The sequence below is a fragment of the Harpia harpyja genome, chromosome 1 (assembly GCF_026419915.1).
Source record: "Harpia harpyja isolate bHarHar1 chromosome 1, bHarHar1 primary haplotype, whole genome shotgun sequence".
Lineage (NCBI taxonomy): Eukaryota > Metazoa > Chordata > Aves > Accipitriformes > Accipitridae > Harpia > Harpia harpyja.
In genome coordinates, this window is record NC_068940.1 from 29,273,508 (window position 1) to 29,291,968 (window position 18,461).

Sequence of the window (18,461 nt, forward strand, 5' to 3'; positions counted from 1 at the left end):
CTGAATGTCTTCCCGTGCAGCTGCTGTCACACTGGGAACCACTTTGCTGGTGTCCTACAGCTAAGCCCGTCTGCAGGGGCAAAGGCTCATCCCTCACTGTGGCAGAAGCCGGTGATGCTCTGCTGGGCCGGACCTGGTGAGCGGGGCCCATGGGAGAGGCTGCGGAGGCAGCACTGATTCTTGCCTCTGCTTTTTCCCCACAGCTGATCCAGACAATAAGTGTTGTGGACCGTGATGAGCCTCAGGGCGGCCATCGTTTCTACTTCACGCTGGCACCTGAAGCCACCAACAACCACCATTTTTCTCTGCTGGATATTAAGGGTAAGCCCTGCTGCAGCCTTCCCAGTGCTGCAGCCTCCAGGCTGAGTGGCGCAGCTGGCCATGGGGAGGGAGACGGGGCCGCGGGCTTATGGTCTATCTGTGCCGGATGGAGCTCAGGATGCTTTGGGCACTCCGCAAGGCTCCTTGCCAGCCTTAAAATGGTGGGACTGGTCAGTTAGCAGTTTGGATTTCCTCAATTCTAGCTCTGCTAGTTTTCTTCTCTGCTGCAGGTAGGTAGGTCTAAAGCTCCTCTTGTGCCGTCTGGTTAGCCTTCAGCGTTTTCAGGGCGCTCGGTCCCTTTCTTGATGTGAAATCTCCAACCTGCCTGCAGGCAAGGAGATGATGTGGATTTACAGATAAACACGCTTCCGTTTTGAGCATTATGATTTATCCCTCTCCAAGGTAAATCCTGGAGCGTGGGTCATCCTGGGGCCGCCGTGTGGGTGGGCAGCCCCTGTGCCCTCGACAAACGGGAGCAGCTCAGGAGTCCTGGGAGGCAGCGGGGCTGTGCAGCCAGCCCTCGGCCGCTGCAGGTTGTCTGGGATGCGGCCAGCAGAGCCGGATTCCCCATTAGGTGGTGGCTTAGGAGTGTGGTTCCTCTGCTTTTCCTGAAGCTCATCCTGTCCTTTGGGAAACACAGCTGGGCAGGGCCCATCTGTTCCTCTGGGAAACTCTGGGGTTCTTTGCACCTCTGGGCTCAGTGGCCCCCAATGACTCGGTCCTTGCCTGCTGCTGTAACCGATGGGGTGCGATGCAGGTTTTGCTGGCTGAGCCCCTGGCTGCTATTTGGCTTTGCGGACTGCAAGGTCAGGCTGCATTTGTGTGGATGACAACAATCTAGAAAGGTAGTTGTCAGGCTGTTTCCTATTTTTGACTGGTGTTTGGGGTGAATTTAGGCACTGATTACAGCAGTAAGTACAGCAGGGACACTTGCAGATACTGGGATCTTCTCCAGCCAGATGTGCACTTCCTTGACAAAGAGGTTAGCCCAGATAGAACCCAGCAGACCACATTGAAATGCTTCTTTGTTTTTTTACTTTTTTTAAACCTTTTTTTTCTTCTGTTTTTGCAGCTTCATCTGTCAAAAGCCTCATTTAGTTTGTTCTGAGCTTATCAGAGGAGCCTTCTGCTGATGTAAGATCCTGCTTGCTCAGTTTGGTTCAGCATTATTAGGGATAGTCAAAATGGAACTTGCAGCAAAAAAAGCTTCAGACGTAATCATAGAAGGACTGATACTGCTTTGTGTCCTAAAAAGTGCAGCTGTCCCTGACCCGAGTCCCTGCACTCGCAGGGCAGCTGTTCACAAGACCTTTGCTTCTTATCATGTAAGCAAGCTTTAATCCTCTGCAAGATTTTGCCCCATGCCCAGCGATTAACTTCCTTCACTTACTCTGAAGGACCTTTTGAAAACACGCTTGAGTGTGCTGAGTTACGCCGTGGTGTCCGTCCCTACCCAGACCCCTCCAGAAGCTCTGAGGGGCCCAGGGCCGCGCTCCCTGCTCCGAGCTGGGATGTTTGCCGTGGCTGGGTTGCAATCCCAGAGCCATCGCTGCTGTGTTCTGCCTGTCTGGCGGGAGGGACCTGGCCAGGGGCGGCAGGAGCTCAGTGGGGGATGCTTCGCTGCCCAGCGCTGTGTGGGGATCGCCCCCCGTTTGTGCAGCCGGGGTCCACCAGCAGCAACCCAAGAGCCAGCGTTGCAGAAGGGTACAGGACACAGGCTCGTGTGCTGCTGCCTCCTCCAGAGCGGCTGCTCTCTTGAGTGGGACGAGGCTGTCGTTGCACAGGGTAATCCTTCGTGCTAAATGATCCCACAAACTTTGCATGTGGTGCAACACTGCATAAAATGAGTAAAAGCTGGCATCACCTCCCGCCTTCTGCTCTCAGGAAAACAAATGCTGTTGCTGCAGGGTTATTCCCAGGGTGTTTGGAGATGCTCCCAATTGCCAAGCAATGCTGTCTTCCACAGCAAGAGGAGGCGGCTGCCTGTGCAGATGGAGGCACCCCTCATTTCTAACCTGTGTGTGTTTTAGTGCCATCTCCCTTCCTTTGATTTCTCCCCCCACCCTTTCTGCAGTCCATTGAGTGCCCTGGGTGCACTCACCTTTGCCCTCTACTCTCGTGGGTTCCCTTGCTGCATCCTCCTTTGTCCCCCTTTTTGCCTCCCTCTCGTGTGTTCACCCCTCTTGTACTTGTCTCTACTCCTCCATATAAATATCAGTGGTGACAAACTGCTACCACCAGCCCATCTGTTTCTTTGTACAAATTTGTAGCCAGTTTTGAAACGTGATTTATAAATATTGCTTTTGCAGCCAAGGAGTGACACTGATGGATGTCAGCACAGATGGATTTGCTAAGCTCTTGCTTAAATCCTTCTCTCTTTTGCTTTGCACCTCCTTCCCTCGGCTCCTGCAAGGCAGCAGAAAGCCACCTCGGGAGGGTGGCTTGTCCTCAGCACGGCAGGGACCAGCATCCACTCGGGAACGCTCCCATTAGAGTTCATCTGGCAGGGCAAGAGCACCTGGCTGCAGCAGGGCTGGTAGGTGGGGAGCCTGGGTGGCTTTGGCCAGCAGCGAGTTTGCTGCGAGCTGCCGGAGAGGTGTCCGAGGCTCCGAGCTGGCCGCAGCGTGGAGGGGCTCCCTCGGGGGGGCTGCCGGGAGCGCGAGGGGCGGCTGCTCGGGCAGGCACCTTGCTGGCAAAACTGACCCCGCAGGAGGCTGGGGAAGCAGAACGAGTGAGAGTCCGTTAAAGGTTAAAGCGCAGAGCCCCATCACATAGGTGGAAGCAGAGCCAGGCGGGGTAGCGCGGGAGGGCAGGAGAGGATGCTGAGCACTGCCTAGGCTCTTCTAGAGCTCCTTGTGGGCAGCGTCGAGGAAGCCTGCAAGCGTTTTAGGGAAAGCCCAGGGTGATTGATGGGGCAGCCTGTCCATCAGATGAAGAGCTTGTGGAGTACCCACTAGTAAGCGGGCATACGGCAGTGGTCACAGGACAGGTCTGCTGCAGCCTTGTACTGCCACGATATGGTCACGACACTGCCGTGTGCCCAAACCCTGCTGGGTCAGGGCCCACTGCAGCCAAAACTGCACAGTGGGGACGGCCCTTGCAAAGTGCCTGCAGCCCTGCTCATCCGCTCCCAGCAGCACACAGAGCTGCCTTGGCTCTGATGGTCCGGGTCAGAGCTACAAGAGCAAAAGGTGACCCTGCAGGAGACTGCGTTAGCTGAATTATAGCTGGTTTGCAGGAGTCGGGCTTTTAGAAACTGTGCCATTTCCTACTGGTGTCTCATCTTTCCTTGCTTTTGCTCTGTCCAAGGGGGTGCTCAAGCACTTCCTAATTCATCAGACAAGGAATAAATGTCATGTGTGGTAACAATGACCAGGATCCAAAAGGAAGATGCCCAGCAAATGAAGTGTCTAAAGGAAGAGAGAGAATTGGAAAAGCTGACCTCACCCAGGTCCAACTGGTGCCATTCCAAAGGCATTCACTATCCTCTGCCTCCTAACTTGCCTTTTGCTGGGTCTTTCCGGCCTGAGAAAATTGATTACAGAAGGATCAAAGGCAATTAAAGCCTGAAATCGTGCTCTCCAAGAAATACTAATTGTGTTGGAAGGTATGGTAGAAAGCATCCAAGCCCAGTAACCTGGAAGGGGTGCTAGATAATATGGAGTGACACATGGAGCTACTGACTCCAGAGCTCAAGGGCTAGGCAAGCAGATGTCTGAACTCTCTGCAGGTCTCATTAAGAGCACGTAATGGGTGATAGAAGATCTGAAAATCATAACAATCAAAAGCAAAATGTTAGGATTCGAGGATTGCCTCAGGATAGAGGAAGCCTCCTCCAGCCCTGCAGGGATGCTGTTCTCAGCACGAGCAGCACAGATGCTGATCTGACGGGGAGGTGAAAAAGAGCATTGAATCTCCATGGGGGCTGAGCAAAAGGCAAACAAGCAGCAGTGGTGCTGTGGCCTGGCACCTAGAGAACTTGGGAGAAGGAAGAGGCGAAAGGGAGAAAGCAGATTTTTCTCCTACCAGCTGCACCCGCCTGGGGCTCCTGGGGGGGTCTGCTCCTTTTGGGCAGCTCTGGTGGCAGCGTGGCCGCGGGCCCAGCCAGGAACTGTGTGCATCTCCCCAGAGCTGGCGTGCCTGGGCACCCGAGCTGCAGAACAGCTGCCGGAGAAGGGGAAGGCAGACGCTCGCGGGGCCCTGGGAGTGTGGGCAGGGATGTTGAAATCCAAACTGAAGGTAGCTTGCTCCCTTCTGCTCTCATAGCGCTGTTTGAGATTGAGTTATGAGAAGGATTTATTAGTTCTGTCTTTGAAGCTGCCAAGAGCCTCTTTGGAGAGGGAGTCTGAGAGACTTAATTATTTTATTATTCCTAGTGATGTTATGCTACCACCAGAGTATATTGCGTTCCTAAACTTTCCTCTTACAGCAGTATTGACGAGTCCCTGCACGCTCGACTCACGTTGGTTTCTGCCTTGTCTGGTGACTTGCTCCTCAAGCTGGCAGAGGTGTCATCTCCAGTCCGTCGCACAAGGCGATACCATGCGACCCGGGATAACATCACTGTGTGGTCAGGGAGAGGGTGGCATAGGAAACCTGCGGAGGAAATGTCAGTTTGTGTAGCAAGATGGCAATGATAGTAAATGGTTTGGCTTGGGGCTTCAGAGAACACCTGGCACAACCTTTAGAGTGATGTGACCATAGCACAAAGTGCAACTTCGTGAGGACTGGGCAGGAAAACATAAGCGTGGAGATCCAAACTCATCTGTGCAGGAAAGCTGTGGATTAACGTCTGCTCAAATTTCAGTACCACCTCCTAGGAAACACTGCTCCTCAACCTCGTGACCCCAAAAAATGGACTTAGCAGAAAGCTGCTACAGAGGAAGAGACACAAGAGGCTGCAGGGCCAGGTCTGCCTGGCTTTTCTTTGCAACTACTCAAGCTGTGCCAATACAAACAAATCTACACCAAGACACACACCCTGAAGCAACTGCCTTGGGTCAGCTGCATGTAGAGATACAACCGTACCAAGAGAAATTATATTGTTTTGTAGGAGGTTGCCTTGGATGCATTTTCCAGGGTATGTTTTCCCAGATCTGGGCAAAATTTTCTTCACTTCTACGGTCAAATAGTCTACATTGCATGGCAGCAGCACTGCTTTTTCTGGAGTATCTCAGAAGGGAACACAGAAGAAGTTTGCAAGTAACAGGGGTGTAAACACCCAACAGAGAAAACAGTTGTCCAGGGTGCCTGGGGAACCATGGGCACAGTGGGTGGGCAGCAGGGAGGTGGCTGGAGCCCTCACGGAGCCTGGAGGGAGCTCTGGCTGGGGTCTGGCTGTCCAGCCTTGGTGAGCAATGTCATAGGTGTAGATGTGAAATTTCTGTAGATCTCCTTCCTGTAGGAAGTGCTCATGTCACCCTGTTTGAGAGAGAAAATGTAGTTGTGTAGTTGTGATTTTTGTCTCTCTCCATAGCACCAAGTTTTGGATTACAGAGCAAGACCTCAGCCCTTTTCTGAGCTGAGGTTTCTCAGAGCAGAGCTGTCTGTTGTGCTGCTGATATGTTTAAGTACTGGCTGCTTTATTTTGACTTTGTGGGTTCAGCAGTGAAAATATTTCTCCTTCCTGTACCTGGAGGTGAGGGGGCTCAGCAGTGCAATGTGCTGTCTGAGCAGTCTCAGCTGAGCTGAGGTTAGTGGCTGCCTCTCTGCAACTTGCACCTGTATTTCCCCTTGATTTCTAGAGACTGTTTCTAAAAATACAATGTGCCTTGTGGCAGGTCCCTAACAGGAGCTGGAGCTGGCTGTAAACAGAAGGGGAGTCGCCAGCCTTCTGCTGCATTTCCAGAGAGGCGAGGAGCTGGTGCTACGCCTGCATTTACACAGCACTAAAGGGGTGCTTGCCTGGGTGGCTGGGAGAGCTCCCAAGCACAGCGTTTTATCGCACCTGGGCCAGAGATGGGCTGAGCAGCACGTGGAGGTACAGGGCTGTGTGGACGGGGATCCTCTGAGCCAGGGTCTGGCCGCAAGCTCAGGCTGGTTACTTGACTGGTGTGATGGTGCCAGCAAAGGTGACCTTCCTGGGCTGAGGGCCAGAGCCTTGCTCAATCACAGCAAGTCGGTCTGTCCCCTTTGTCCTGTGGCTTCATCTCCACTGGATGCAGATGCCCGAGGCTTATGTTTAGCTGGGCTAGCTAGGAGTTAGTCCTGGCCTTTTGCTGAGATGGTGCCATTAATGTTATTTATACCTCCCTGCTATGCTGCAGCAAGCTGAGGGAGCAGCACCAAATGAGATCTTGTTACCTTTGTGCAAATGATTAGCATAACAATAATTTTTTTTCCTAGCTCATCCTTGGTAGGCAGTAGGCAGCTTCTCAATAGACTCAGCTGCCGGCAGGCTGCCACACTTGCTTCAGCCTCCCTGCTGCCTGAGGGGCTGGTGCTTCTCTGTTCCTCCTGACAGCTCTGCCAAGTTGCCTCTGTGCTGGTGCCACATGCTGCTCCAGAAATCTCAGCCCCAGTGGCAGATGTCCTGCAGGACCAGGTGGCTGCCCAGGCAGAGGGTCGGTGGTCCCTGCCTCGCGTACAGAGAAGCCGGGCAATGCATGTGGCGCAGAAAGATCGTGCTGTCCGCTGTGGGCAATCCCCTCCGTTGGCTGGGGATGCTGCAGCACTCGGATCATGATGTCTGACTCGAAGCATAGGTCGGGGCTGGATGCTGCAGCCTTGCAGGCAGAGTGCTGACACTGCATGCAGTATCTCCCTTCTGAGGCAAACTGTCCCCAGATCAACTCGTACAAACATTTGCCTTATTGCTGTCTTCTGCTCTGTGCTCCTGAGGATGTTGCCTGCCTGAAGTCAGCTGCTGCGAGCAGGGATGAGTGTGGTTACCTGGAAAATTCCCTTAATGGATAAAAGATGCTACATCCAAAGGAAGTTTTTTTTCTAGTGACCTGCAGCACAGTTCTGTGTGCATGAATAAGATCTGGTTTTGAATATCACCCTTGTGGCACTCAGTGCAGCCTCCAAACGTTGGCTGGTGTGGTCTTCTCTCCAGTGTCCTTGCCTTTCCCATGTTGAGATCTTCAAGGCAGACCTGTGCTCTCAGGTGAACTGGAAGAGATTACTTTTTCCCCGTCTGCTTTACGCTGGAATCCCAGCCCTCCCCAGCTAGGGTGCCCAAGACTTCGCTCTCCCCAGCAACACGGCTGTATTGTGGCAACACAGAAAACTCTGGTGGGCTGTGTCCAGAAACCTGACGCTAGGAAGCAGCAATCTGGTATTTAGCACCATGACAGCTGAGCGCTCTTCTGGGCACAAGCCCGTGCACCGCTGCCTCCCCTCTGGGCACAGACAGCCCATCGTCCTCGCTCTTGCTGTACCTCGCCATGCTCGCCTCCAGCACACTCTGGGTGGGCTTTGCCTCTGCACCTGCGTGTCAGCACGGGGGGGTGCAGATTGCCCCAGCTCCTCCTCTTCCAGACTGCCCTGAAGCAGAGACCAGCCTTGCCCTCGCTTGCCCTTTGTTGGGGTTGGTTGCAGCAGTCCAGCAGGTCATCTGTGCCTCTGCTGCTTGTCCTGGCAGAGCTGGCTGAGGGCTCAGCACTGGGATGCTGGCAGACTCTGCCCAAACTGCTTTGCCCCCAGCCCCAGGGGGGAGATGGGGTCTGTGCTCTGCTCTACCCCGGCTGCTGCGCAGTGCCCCCGGGATCTGCCCTGCTTCCCGTCTGGCCAGTGGATCTTCCCTGTCCCGTGGCTCAGCGTGTGCCTGCCCCTCTGCTCTGCTCTTGGCTCACCTCCTGTCCCCGCCGTGCCCCGTGTGCTCCCATGCAGCACCCGATCCATACAGCAATTTCCGTGGTGGCAGGCAGCCCAAGAGCCAGAATTAGAATAGATGTCTTTTCCGATCGAAGAGCTGATTGATACAGAAAGGGGCTAGTCTGGCATAAATCAGGTGCAATGAGGAGAGAGTCTGTAGACAGCAGCACCTTGCTGTGAGCAGGCCAATCTATGTTTTATTAGATAAAGACTGCAGACAGTCGGTAGCAACTTCTGACATCTGGCCACAATTGTTCAGCTACTATTCAGTCCCTTCCTGCCTGCTCTGCTGCTGGCTGGCAGTGAGTAGCACGCATGAGCAGGGAGCCAAGCTGATTTTCGGTCCCTGTTCGTACCCTCCCTGCTCCAGGTCATCTGGGCGCAGCTGCTGCTTGGGTTCTTCTCTGGCACCAGGGCCCCGGAGGGTCCTGTGAAGTGGCTGTGTTAATGGGATCGTAATGGGTTGTGCTGTGCCGGCTGAGCCCCTGAAACAGCAGGGTTTGAGCAGATGGGGAGGAGGACGGCTGGCTCGGCTGGGAGGCTTGGAAGGAGCTCTGCCTGCTCCTTCAGGAGTCACAAAGGATCCTAGGGGTATTTGGCCCTCCGGCTGAGGCAGGACCCTTCACTCACAGCTCTCGGGTTTGGAAGCAGTAACTGCTTTTGCAGGTTCAGTGCCACCTGCAGACCCCCATCCGCTCTGGTCTCCATGTCAGCAACTGATTTTTATCCTGATTCCTTCTCTGTACCGCTCTCAGAGAGTCTTTCAGAAGGTTTTTTTCCCTCTCTCTGCTCCAACTTCATTGTTTGTCAGCATGGCTCAGGCACCCGTGTGCTGTTGCTCCTGTGTTGGGTTTGCCGTGCCCTGGGCACGCTGGCAGGTGAGATGCCGAGCTGGCCGCCTCCGGCTGCTTGGGCTGCTGAGGGGCTGTGGTGCAGGGGACCCACGAGCTGGGTCCCTGCTCCCCCGTGATGGAGAGGAGGGAGGCCCCGTCCCCTCTTTGGGCAGTTGCTGGAGTTGGCGCACGAACCACCGCTGTTCGTCTTGAGGACAGAGGAGCTCACAGCGAGTCCTGCTGGTCGTGCTATGGGACTGACTTTGCTGTGGGTTTACTTGTTCCCTGCAGACAACACGGCTGCGGTGCACACGCAGAGAATGGGCTTCAATCGCCAGGAGCAGGACGTGTACTTGCTCCCCATTTTGGTGGTGGACAGCGGCCCCCCAGCCCTCAGCAGCACAGGGACTCTGACCATCCGCATCTGCGGCTGTGACAGCAACGGGGCCATCCAGTCCTGCAACAGCACAGCCTACGTCGTGTCAGCGACGCTGAGCCCCGGCGCCCTCATCGCGCTGCTGGTGTGCATCCTCATTCTGGTTGGTGAGTGCCCGCCTGTCCCCCGGCCTCCTCCTGTCCTGTCCCGTCTCCTCTCCATCCAGCATCACACAAACGAGCGCAGGTGGTTGCTGTGGGCACGGTGCAGGCTCCTCTGCCGCCTGTCTCCCTGCGTGGTGGGCAGAAAGCCTAGCCCCTGCCCGTGGGGGACCATCGGGGAAGCTGCCATGTTTGCCCCTCAGCTGAGCAGGGCAGCCAGAGCAGGGCTCCCTGCGCACGGGCAGGCGTGCTGCCGCCCGGCAGAAGCTGGAGAGCTGCTGGCTTGCTCCCCACCTCAATGAGCAGGAGCCGAGAGCTGCTCGCTGGCTGCTGTGCGGTGCCCGCAGCAGGCGTCTCGCAGCAGATGGGGCACGCGTGCGTCCCAGCGCGGTGGCCACAGGCAGCAGGCGTGGGGCGCGCGGTTGCGCTCTTACCTGGGAGCACTGGCAGGGTCAGCGTTGGAGCGTGTGTGAGCGCGTGGGCAGGATGGGGAGCTGGGGTGCACGCAAAGCAGAGCGTTGCCCGGGTCGGGACCTGCACCCTGGGAATGCTGCTGGCTGCCACTGACACGAGCTTGTGCTGGGCCACCACGGCACAGCACGAAGGTGCAGGGGAAGCGTGGGCTTGCATGCATGTGCGAAGGGGCTCTGGGAGAGGGGTGTCGCAGCACCCTCGGGTTTAGCATGGGGCGGCTGATGGATGCTGCTGCTGAAAGCCCTCCGACATCGGTGCTGGCTCACAGCTGGCTCCTGAGGGCTGTCCGGATATCTGCAGAAGCCAGCGTGTTGTTCGGTGAAGTCTCTCCTTGGCACATCTCTGCTCCCCGTCTCCTGCTGTGTCTCCGTTTAGAAAACCCTTTCCCACAGGGTGCACTTTACACTGGTTTCATTTTCCAACGCAGCGCAAACAAATTTCTGCCTAATTGCCCAAACGAATAAAGTGCACATCGGTGCTTTAAAGGTGATGGGATGAATGGATGATGATCCAGGACACAGCTGCGGCTCGTTGCTCAGGCTCTGTGCCATCTGCTCCACATTCACCCTCCCGACATTTGGCTGCTGCTGTGATTCATGCACCCCCTTTTCCTACTCATCTTCTGCAGAATCCATCCGTTTGTCTGTCCAGCCGTGCGTTCATCCATCTGTCCCTCCTGTCTCAGCGGTCGCGCTGCATGGGAAAGGAAGTTCCTGGTCTGCACTGGAGCCTGGGCAAACAAACCTCTCTCCAAGCCAGTGACACAGCACAGCTGCTACTTGATGAGCCTGGCTGATAGGAACCGGCTGGCATGCTGGCGGTCTTGGCTGCGGGGGTCCCTGTGCCGGAGGGTGCTGTGTCTCTGCACCCTGCTGCCGAGCACGGGCTGTCCTCGCCCCCACGGGAGCGCAGCTCACACAAGCCCCTGCGCCCATCTGACCGTCTCTTCCTTTCCCAGTGCTGGTCCTTCTGATCCTCACGCTGAAGCGACACCACAAAAGCCACCTGACATCCGAGGATGACGAGGACATGAGGGACAATGTCATCAAATACAACGACGAAGGGGGTGGCGAGCAGGACACAGAGGCCTATGACATGTCAGCCCTGCGCAGTCTCTACGACTTCAGTGAGATCAAAGGCGGCGACGGAGGTGGCGGGCCAGGAGAGGGGGGCCCGAGCGGAAACCCGGCTTCCGAGCTCCATGCCCTGCCGCAGTGGGTGCAGAGTCCAGACCTGGACTTCTCCGTGTTCAGAGACTACATCTGCAGGAAGGTGGAGCAGGCAGACGAGGACCTCTCTGTGCCACCCTACGACTCGTTCCAGACCTACGCCTTTGAGGGCTCGGACTCCCCTGTGCCCTCCCTGAGCTCCATCAACACCTGGTCCAGCGGCTCGGAGCAGGACTTCTCCTACCTGGGGGGCTGGGGGCCGCGTTTCCGGCAGCTGGCAGCGCTGTATGCTGGGCACAGGGGCGAGGAGGACAGCGAGGAGTCCTAGCCATCCCACCGACTCCCCACGAGGCTCCAGGAGGTGGACCGGGGCTCCGTGCCACGAGGTGACGGCGCGCGCCTCCGGCCAGGCTCCTCGGCTGCCGGAGAGGGGCTGTGCCGCGGGGCCGGGGAGCGCCGGGCGACGTGCTCCTTGGCAGCCGCCTCCTGTTCGGGGCACCTCTGCACCGCACGGTGAGGCTGGAGTGCCCAAAGGAGCCACTGTGGCCGTCATCTCCTTAACACCAGTCTCCATTAAAGCACTACGCATTAATTGAAGCAAGAGAAAAATCTAATTCAAGAGAGTTTGGAGGGGGCTTCTCCCCCACAAATTATCATTTAAATAGATCTGTTCAGTGAGCCCAGTTCAGGAGAGGAAGAGCAAACCGGGAGCCTTTTGTTGTCTAAATTGTTTTTGTCACTTGAGTCAGAGCATTTGAAGTGCTTTGATTTCTCTAAGAGCTTTCCTTGCAGAGGGAAACAAGCTTTTAACTTCTGTTCAGCTTCCCCCCCCCCTTACGTTTGCTAGCTTTCTGGAGTCGTCCTTCTCTCTGCGCGTGGGCTCCTCGGCAGCACCCGGCTGCTGGCACGGCGTTGGAGGGAGCGTGCCACGCTGGCGACGCACGTGCTGGATGTGGGCTCCAAGGCCACATCCTGCACTGAGCGACCGCTGCGCTAGAGTTCACTTCAAAACGCACTTCTCCAAGCTGCAATTGCTTTGCCTCTCAGTTCTTAGACCTTGTGGTTATCAAAGATGCTTGTGATTTGAAGGGCCTCGCTGCCTCCCTGCACAGCAGGCATGGTCTACAAGGTCCTGACGTGCCCCACGGCCCCGGTGACAGAGGGGGACGTCCCGCCTGCCGCCGAGGCACGGTGCTGTGGCCTGAGCCGCAGAGCAGCCGCAGTGCTGGGGAGCGCCGATGGAGGGGCACGGAGTGGCATTCCCTGGGTCGGCTCTCCCAGCCCCTCGGGGCAGGCTGGGCGCGGGTCTGCAGGGTTCTCGGCCAAGCCGTAGCTTTCTACCAAATGGCGTAGGTTGCGCAGGGCAGGACGTCGGTGCACCCTGGCCTTCAGTGGTGGGGGAGAGCTGCATCCTGGCTAGCGGACCGTGCTGTAGGGTGCGAGAGAACCCCAGCCCCCTGGTTTGGAGGGATAATTCCTGCTTATGCCCAGCTGACAGCGAAGCATCACCATTGGCGGTAGAAAAACCATCCCCAGGACATGTGTATAAGGCCAGATCCTGCTAGCGCTGCTGTGGGGCCAAGCTGGTTGCTGCAGGCTAGGCAGCGGGTCTGTGACACCTCGGGGTACCCAGCCCTGCAAGAAACCAGCATGAGCTCCCGCAGCAGGGCCGCGTTTGCACGAAATCTTTGGTTTTGGGAGGCAGATCAGGAGGAGGCCGGTGGGATGTGCTGTTTCTCCTCAGGCTGCAGATGATGCTGGAGGAAAGCGCTCACTGCCCTGCACCTTTCTAGCCTGCTGACTTCCCCTGGGGTAAATTGAGCAGCGCGTTGATCAACACGCTCAGGCAGCTTCTCAGGCCGTGCTGGCTAGTGCAGCTCCTTACCTGTTCATGTTGGGAAAAAAAGTCAATTATATCATTGATAGGTAACTGATAAGGTCTCCCAAGGCCTGACACATCCTGGGCTTGTCATTGGGTTTGTCCTTTTAGTTTAGCCACAGACAGTGTTTTCTCTCCTTGGAGAAGGTTTAACTGTAAATGTACATGCGTGTTCATTTTTTACTGTGTTTTGCTTCCCGGCTGCTGGTGTTGGTCCTTTGGCTGCAGCGCGAGACCTGGCAGCGGAGAGGGGCAGGACGCGGCTTTGCCCTGGCTCCTGCCCTCAGCTGCTCCTGCCCGCTGCCGCCACGTCCGCCCACACGGGAGCCGCAGCTTGGCTTTTGCGCTGGGACCAGGAGCTGCTCGCTTCTCAGGGTCTCTCTGGTCCCCCCCCCAAGGAGGTGGCGGGCACCCGCTGCTGGCACCCACGCCCCGGCAGGCTGCTGGTTCACTGTGATGATGCTGGGGAGGCAGCGGGGCCGATGGGCTGCTTCACACTGGCCCGTGAGTGCCGGCTCTGGCCATGTCGCCTCAGGCAGGTGATGCCCTGCACCCCGGAGCAAGAGAATGGAGAAAGCCCTCTCTTTCCTCAGGAACGTGTTTGTGTTTTCCCTCTGGGCTGAAGAGCTGTGCCCGAGCCCCTCCAGAGCTGGCCCTTCCTCTAGCAAAAGTGTTGTGCAATAGCAGGGCTCTGTCCGTAGGAGATGGGGTCTGACAGGGTATGTATTTAGCAACCCTCCCACCGGGTTATTCCCCGTCCCCGACCAGCCAGTCCTCCCCAGCGCGCATGCACGCACGCTTGCATTTTAATTTCTATCCCACATGTAGATACGGGAGGAGGGTGGTGCCGAGCAAGCCGGCCGCTCCGCGCGGTGCTGCCCTGCACTCCCTGCCCACCCGCACCCGGCAGGAGGAGCTGGCAGCTGCCACAATGTCTGATGGAGTCACTTTGGTTTTCTTTCTCTACCCAAATGAAATTAGGAGGTTGATTTCCTCACCCTTGTTATTTTTTCAAGGTCTTTCTAGGACCTGGAAATAAATTATTTCCTTGTCGTCTAGCCTGAGTCTTATTTGCTTATTTTGTCTTGTTTTGTTTCCTCATGTTGCACTGTCAACGTTGTCCCATCAGCGCCTTCCCCGAGGGGCCAGGCTGGCTGTTCTGCCGGCAGGACAGGCCGTGGCACAGCCCGGCGCGGCGTGTTCCCTGCCGTGAGCCAGCAGCTGAACCACCTGCCTCCTGCAGCACGTTCCACTGGCAGGATGCTGCTTCTCTGACTTCTTCCCATTTTTCATTGAAATACTCATCAGAAAAACCTTCTTCAAGAGAAGGGTCAGTTTTTCTGTCTGAATTTGAAGGAAATGAAAAAAAATGCCCTTGGCTTTTTCCATCTCTTCAGGAAGAAAAAGTCAGGTTGTGCTTTGAGTGGCCCGACGTGCTGGGTGCGTGCTTCAGGCTGGCTGTGGTGCCTGCCTGCTGTGTCTGCACCCAGCAGGAGCCACCCCAGCAGCAGGGTCCGGGGTCTGAGCTGCCGCAGCCGGGCACAGGCTCCTCAGCGTGGTCCCAGAAGCACTGCCCCTGTGGGAGAGCGGCAGCAGCTGGTCTCATCCTGCAGAGCAATGGCAGAAAGAACAAGAGGCAAACTGCACGCCAAGCAACAAAAGAAAGTCTGATGATGCATCCTCGTGATCTTCCTTTCTCAGCCAACAGAGTTCCTTAATGTTCTTTAAAAAGTGCATCTTTAGTGTTGTTCTCTTGAAGCCACAGACAGCCTCATAGCTGACCAGCCTACCACTCACAAGCACAGATCCCGGTCATGTACTTCTTCCCAGCTTCAGTACAACTGGGCATTGTTAATGGGATTTATTACCATGACCTGTTCTCATGTTGGTAATGGCATGTATTATGGCAGCGTTCAGTTACTGGCTGCAGCAAAAAAAATCTCCTTCATACTCAGTTTTAATACTGAAATGATGCAAATAAATTACACTCTAGCCTGACCACAGATAAATCAATTGCTGATGGTTTTCTTGATGGCAAGGGACTGGGGAACGATCAACGTGCTAATGGCAAACAAGCGTGAACCTCCCTGGGCCCAGGAAGCCTCATCAAGGCGTGCAGCTGCGAATGCTCCGGCACCCGTCGGTGGTGATGGCACGCTGCAGAGGGCTGGATGCAGCACACAGCAGCTGGCTGGCACAGAGAGAGGGGGACATGTGCTAAACTCTGTGGTGGCATAATGTAGGTCAGCAGATAGCACAGGCAGAATTTAAACCTCTCCATAAAGCGACAGTCATTTAAATAGCATCTTGCAGTCCTTGCTCCGAAACAGGCTTATTGATCCCTGAGGTCTTTAAGCATTTCCGTATCCTTCACCATCCCTGTGCCTCCACTCCCATCCTGCTCCCTTGATTATTCACTAAATGTTATGGAAGAAGCATCTGGTGACCTTTGACGACAGCAGTTAGTGGGATGCTCTAACCAAAGGGAGGAGTCTTGAGGCCGGAGGGTTTTTCAGATGCTGAAGGTGTGCTGCCAGACCTCAATGTATGCACTATTTTTCTTTTCACAGTTGCAGCAAATGCCTCTATAGCTGCCAGCCTTGAGGAGGCCTTTTGGCGAGCAGTATCGTTAATTGCCCACACACAGCACGCGTGTCAGCGATGCACTCACAGCTGTATGCTCCAGCAGTTGTGGACACATTGGCCAGTTGCTGTTTGCAGAGAGCTGCTGATGGTTGCTGTGTGTTTGCACCCTGGGTTTTCAGCCCAGGACCTTAGAAACAAGAGCTCTCATGTTCCAGCTGCAGCCAGCACAGAGATGTGCTCTCTTTGAACCCTGCTGTCCAACTTCAGGCACCCAGACAAGCAGCCTAGTTATCTTGGGACTGTGGGGATCAGGTGGGCTGGATTGTCCTAGGAACTCCCCATTGACAGAGGAAGTGCCTGCAGTTAGTGTGCTCCTCACAAAGGAGGTAACAAGTGCCTAGCATTCAGTGTGAGGAGCCTGGGCCATGCAGAAGGATTTGCTGCTTGATATTGTGGAGGAATGGAGAGAGCTCAAAGCAACAAATTGCCAGCCAGAACCATACCCTTAACTACAAAAGAGGAGGATTATTGAGAGCTCTGATTGCCGAAGCGTCTGTGAAGATGTTTTAAGAGCTCCATGCCCCCTTAACACAGCACCTTTTGAGGAAATTTTTCTACAGCAACTTCTCTCTCTTCAGCAGTTGCACAGCAGCCTCTGGCTCCTTGCAGGGCAGGGCAAGGGCAGGTTGATCTCCTCCTTGCTCCTGCAGGAGAGGAAGCCAGTCCTGCTCTGCAGACTGGTGTCCAGTGACAGGACTATCTCACATCCAGGGGCTGAGCTGGCTGGCTGGGCAAATCCAGGGGCTGCTTTCCTGGCAAATGTGGAGTGAAGATGCTTCTTCCAGGTCAGTTTTCTCACATCAGAGGCAGCCCCAGGGTGTGGAGCACACCGAACCGTGGGCCAAGGGCTCCCAGCTCGTTAATGATGCCCACATTTGTCTGCGTGGAGCAGGGCAGCGAGTGCACAGAATAGGCAGTTGCTGGGCAGAGCAGGCTCCTGTAGGAGCAAAGCAGGTGCATGCGGAGGCGACTGCTGCGCGCTCAGAAGGTGATGGCGGCAGTCGGAACGTGGCCGTGCTGTGCCCTGCGTGCCGACATCTGCTGCTTCGGGTGTTTCTTTGCCTGAAGGAAGTCTGCTGCGGCCAGCTGCTTTGCAGGAGCGGAGCGTGGCAGCTCCAGTGGTGCTGCTTTGTCCGGTGTTTTTGCTAAAGAGCGGCTGCTCCCCGGGTGCCCTGGCTCCCACGGTGCTCCATGTCCTTCCACAGGGCTCCTGGCACCTGCGCGTGAGTCCACCCCACTCCAAGGCTGAGGCATGACCCTCGCCACACGGGACGCAGCCTGCGGCTGTCTGCTGGCGGAGGACGGTGGCGTTTGCTGCTATCACATGCTGAATGAATCCCGCAAAGTTTGTGCCCCTGTGCTATGGTGGCAGCTGGATGCTGCAGCTCCACTCCCAGCCCCAGCACAGAGACGCTGCAGCGGTCACCTCTAACGCCTTCGCTCTGAGCCATGGCGAGCTCCAGAAGGCAAGGTGTCCAAGCCTCCTCCAGAGAGTTATTTACAAAAGATGGATGTGATCCGCTGGGATCATTAAGGGGAAATGAAAAAAGGGCAGTGATATCTGCACCCCCAGGAGAAAAATACATCTCTGGTAACTGAGTGCAAGCAAGGCCATGTAAGCCTCCACCTCCTGCTCACGTTGGCAATATGCTGCTTAGGAAGGTGACCACTTTTTCCCCCATATCCTCTGAGGAAGCTGCCCTGTCACCAGAAAGCTGACTCCTTTAACCACCTCTGCCACAGCTAATATCACAGCTCCCTGCATCCTTTCAATTACCAAGCCCTTGAGCTTCCTTTAGGGTTGGCATCAGAATCTCGCGGCTCAGCGTAATCTCAGTTTTGCATCTCTGCTCTTTGTGCTCAGTGCAAAGACAGCAGCTGTGTCTTGTTAGGGGTTTCTTGCTGTGCTGCGGTGCTCCAGTTTGTGCTTTCTCCTGCTGTGGCTCCGCTGCCTCCCAGCCCATCCCGGGAGTGTTTCCAGGATCCCGGAGGTGACCTAGGCTTGTGGTCTGCAGCAGCAGGTATTCCTCCCCACTCACTGGCACGGACGGGAGCTGAGTTTCCAGGCAGCTGTCATGGCTATGTATTGCCACAGCCAGAGGAGTTAGAGAGAAACAAACCCATTGACTTTTACTTGGCCTTGGAATCTTGCTCCTGGGCAGTCAGTCAGTGGGGCTGAAATCTCCCCCTCGTCTTGCTAAGCACGCCAGCGCGCTGAGGTGGAGAATGGCATTCCTGCTGCCTGCCAGGACTGCTTCCCGCTCAGGACACCGGTGCCGTGTGGCGCGGCCAGGCTGGCTATCAGCTACTCAAGCATCCCAGCCTGGGCTTTCTCCCGGCCTCATGATTCTTTTGAGGATGAGCATGGATTTAATGACTGTTCTCCAAATTCTTAGGGAAAGACCTTGGGCTTTGCAAAGCTGGATCCAACACAGGCGGGCGGAGTCTGAGGCAGTTGGGACACGCAGCCGTTGTAGCAAGACAGCAAAGCAAAACCAGCCCGCGCAGTAGTCGCACAGCCCCAGCTTTACAAAGGGCCTCAGTCCAGCCTGCCCTTGCCGTTGCCCTCACTGATGCTGGAACCCAGGTGTGGGGGCTCAGCGTCTGGCATTTAATGTCACGACATTGGGCAGCAAGGAAGGGTAAAAACGGGAGCGGGAGCCAAGTGCCTCAGCATTTGCCTCTCCTGGGTTGTGCAGTGTGGCATGCTGCCCATCCGCCTCTTCTGCTACTGCGTTTGCCAGTCATTTGTGGTTAGGATGCCAAGCGGTTCTTCTTAGACAT

At 55.9% G+C, this 18,461-nt stretch overlaps 1 protein-coding gene across 8 annotated transcripts in view; it reads left to right on the top strand.

The window, feature by feature from the left end:
* CDH22 (cadherin 22) overlaps positions 1-14,411 on the top strand; it is a 93,664-nt gene extending 79,253 nt beyond the window's left edge. For 4 of the 8 annotated variants that reach the window (XM_052782523.1, XM_052782527.1, XM_052782536.1 and 1 more), the window contains 3 exons: positions 204-321; positions 9,264-9,515; positions 10,942-14,089. In XM_052782523.1, coding sequence (XP_052638483.1) covers positions 204-321; positions 9,264-9,515; positions 10,942-11,480 — 909 coding nt within the window. In that variant the 3' untranslated portion in view covers positions 11,481-14,089. The other 4 variants (XM_052782542.1, XM_052782553.1, XM_052782561.1 and 1 more) reach the window with 4 other exon arrangements.
* The last annotated feature ends 4,050 nt before the right edge of the window (positions 14,412-18,461 follow it).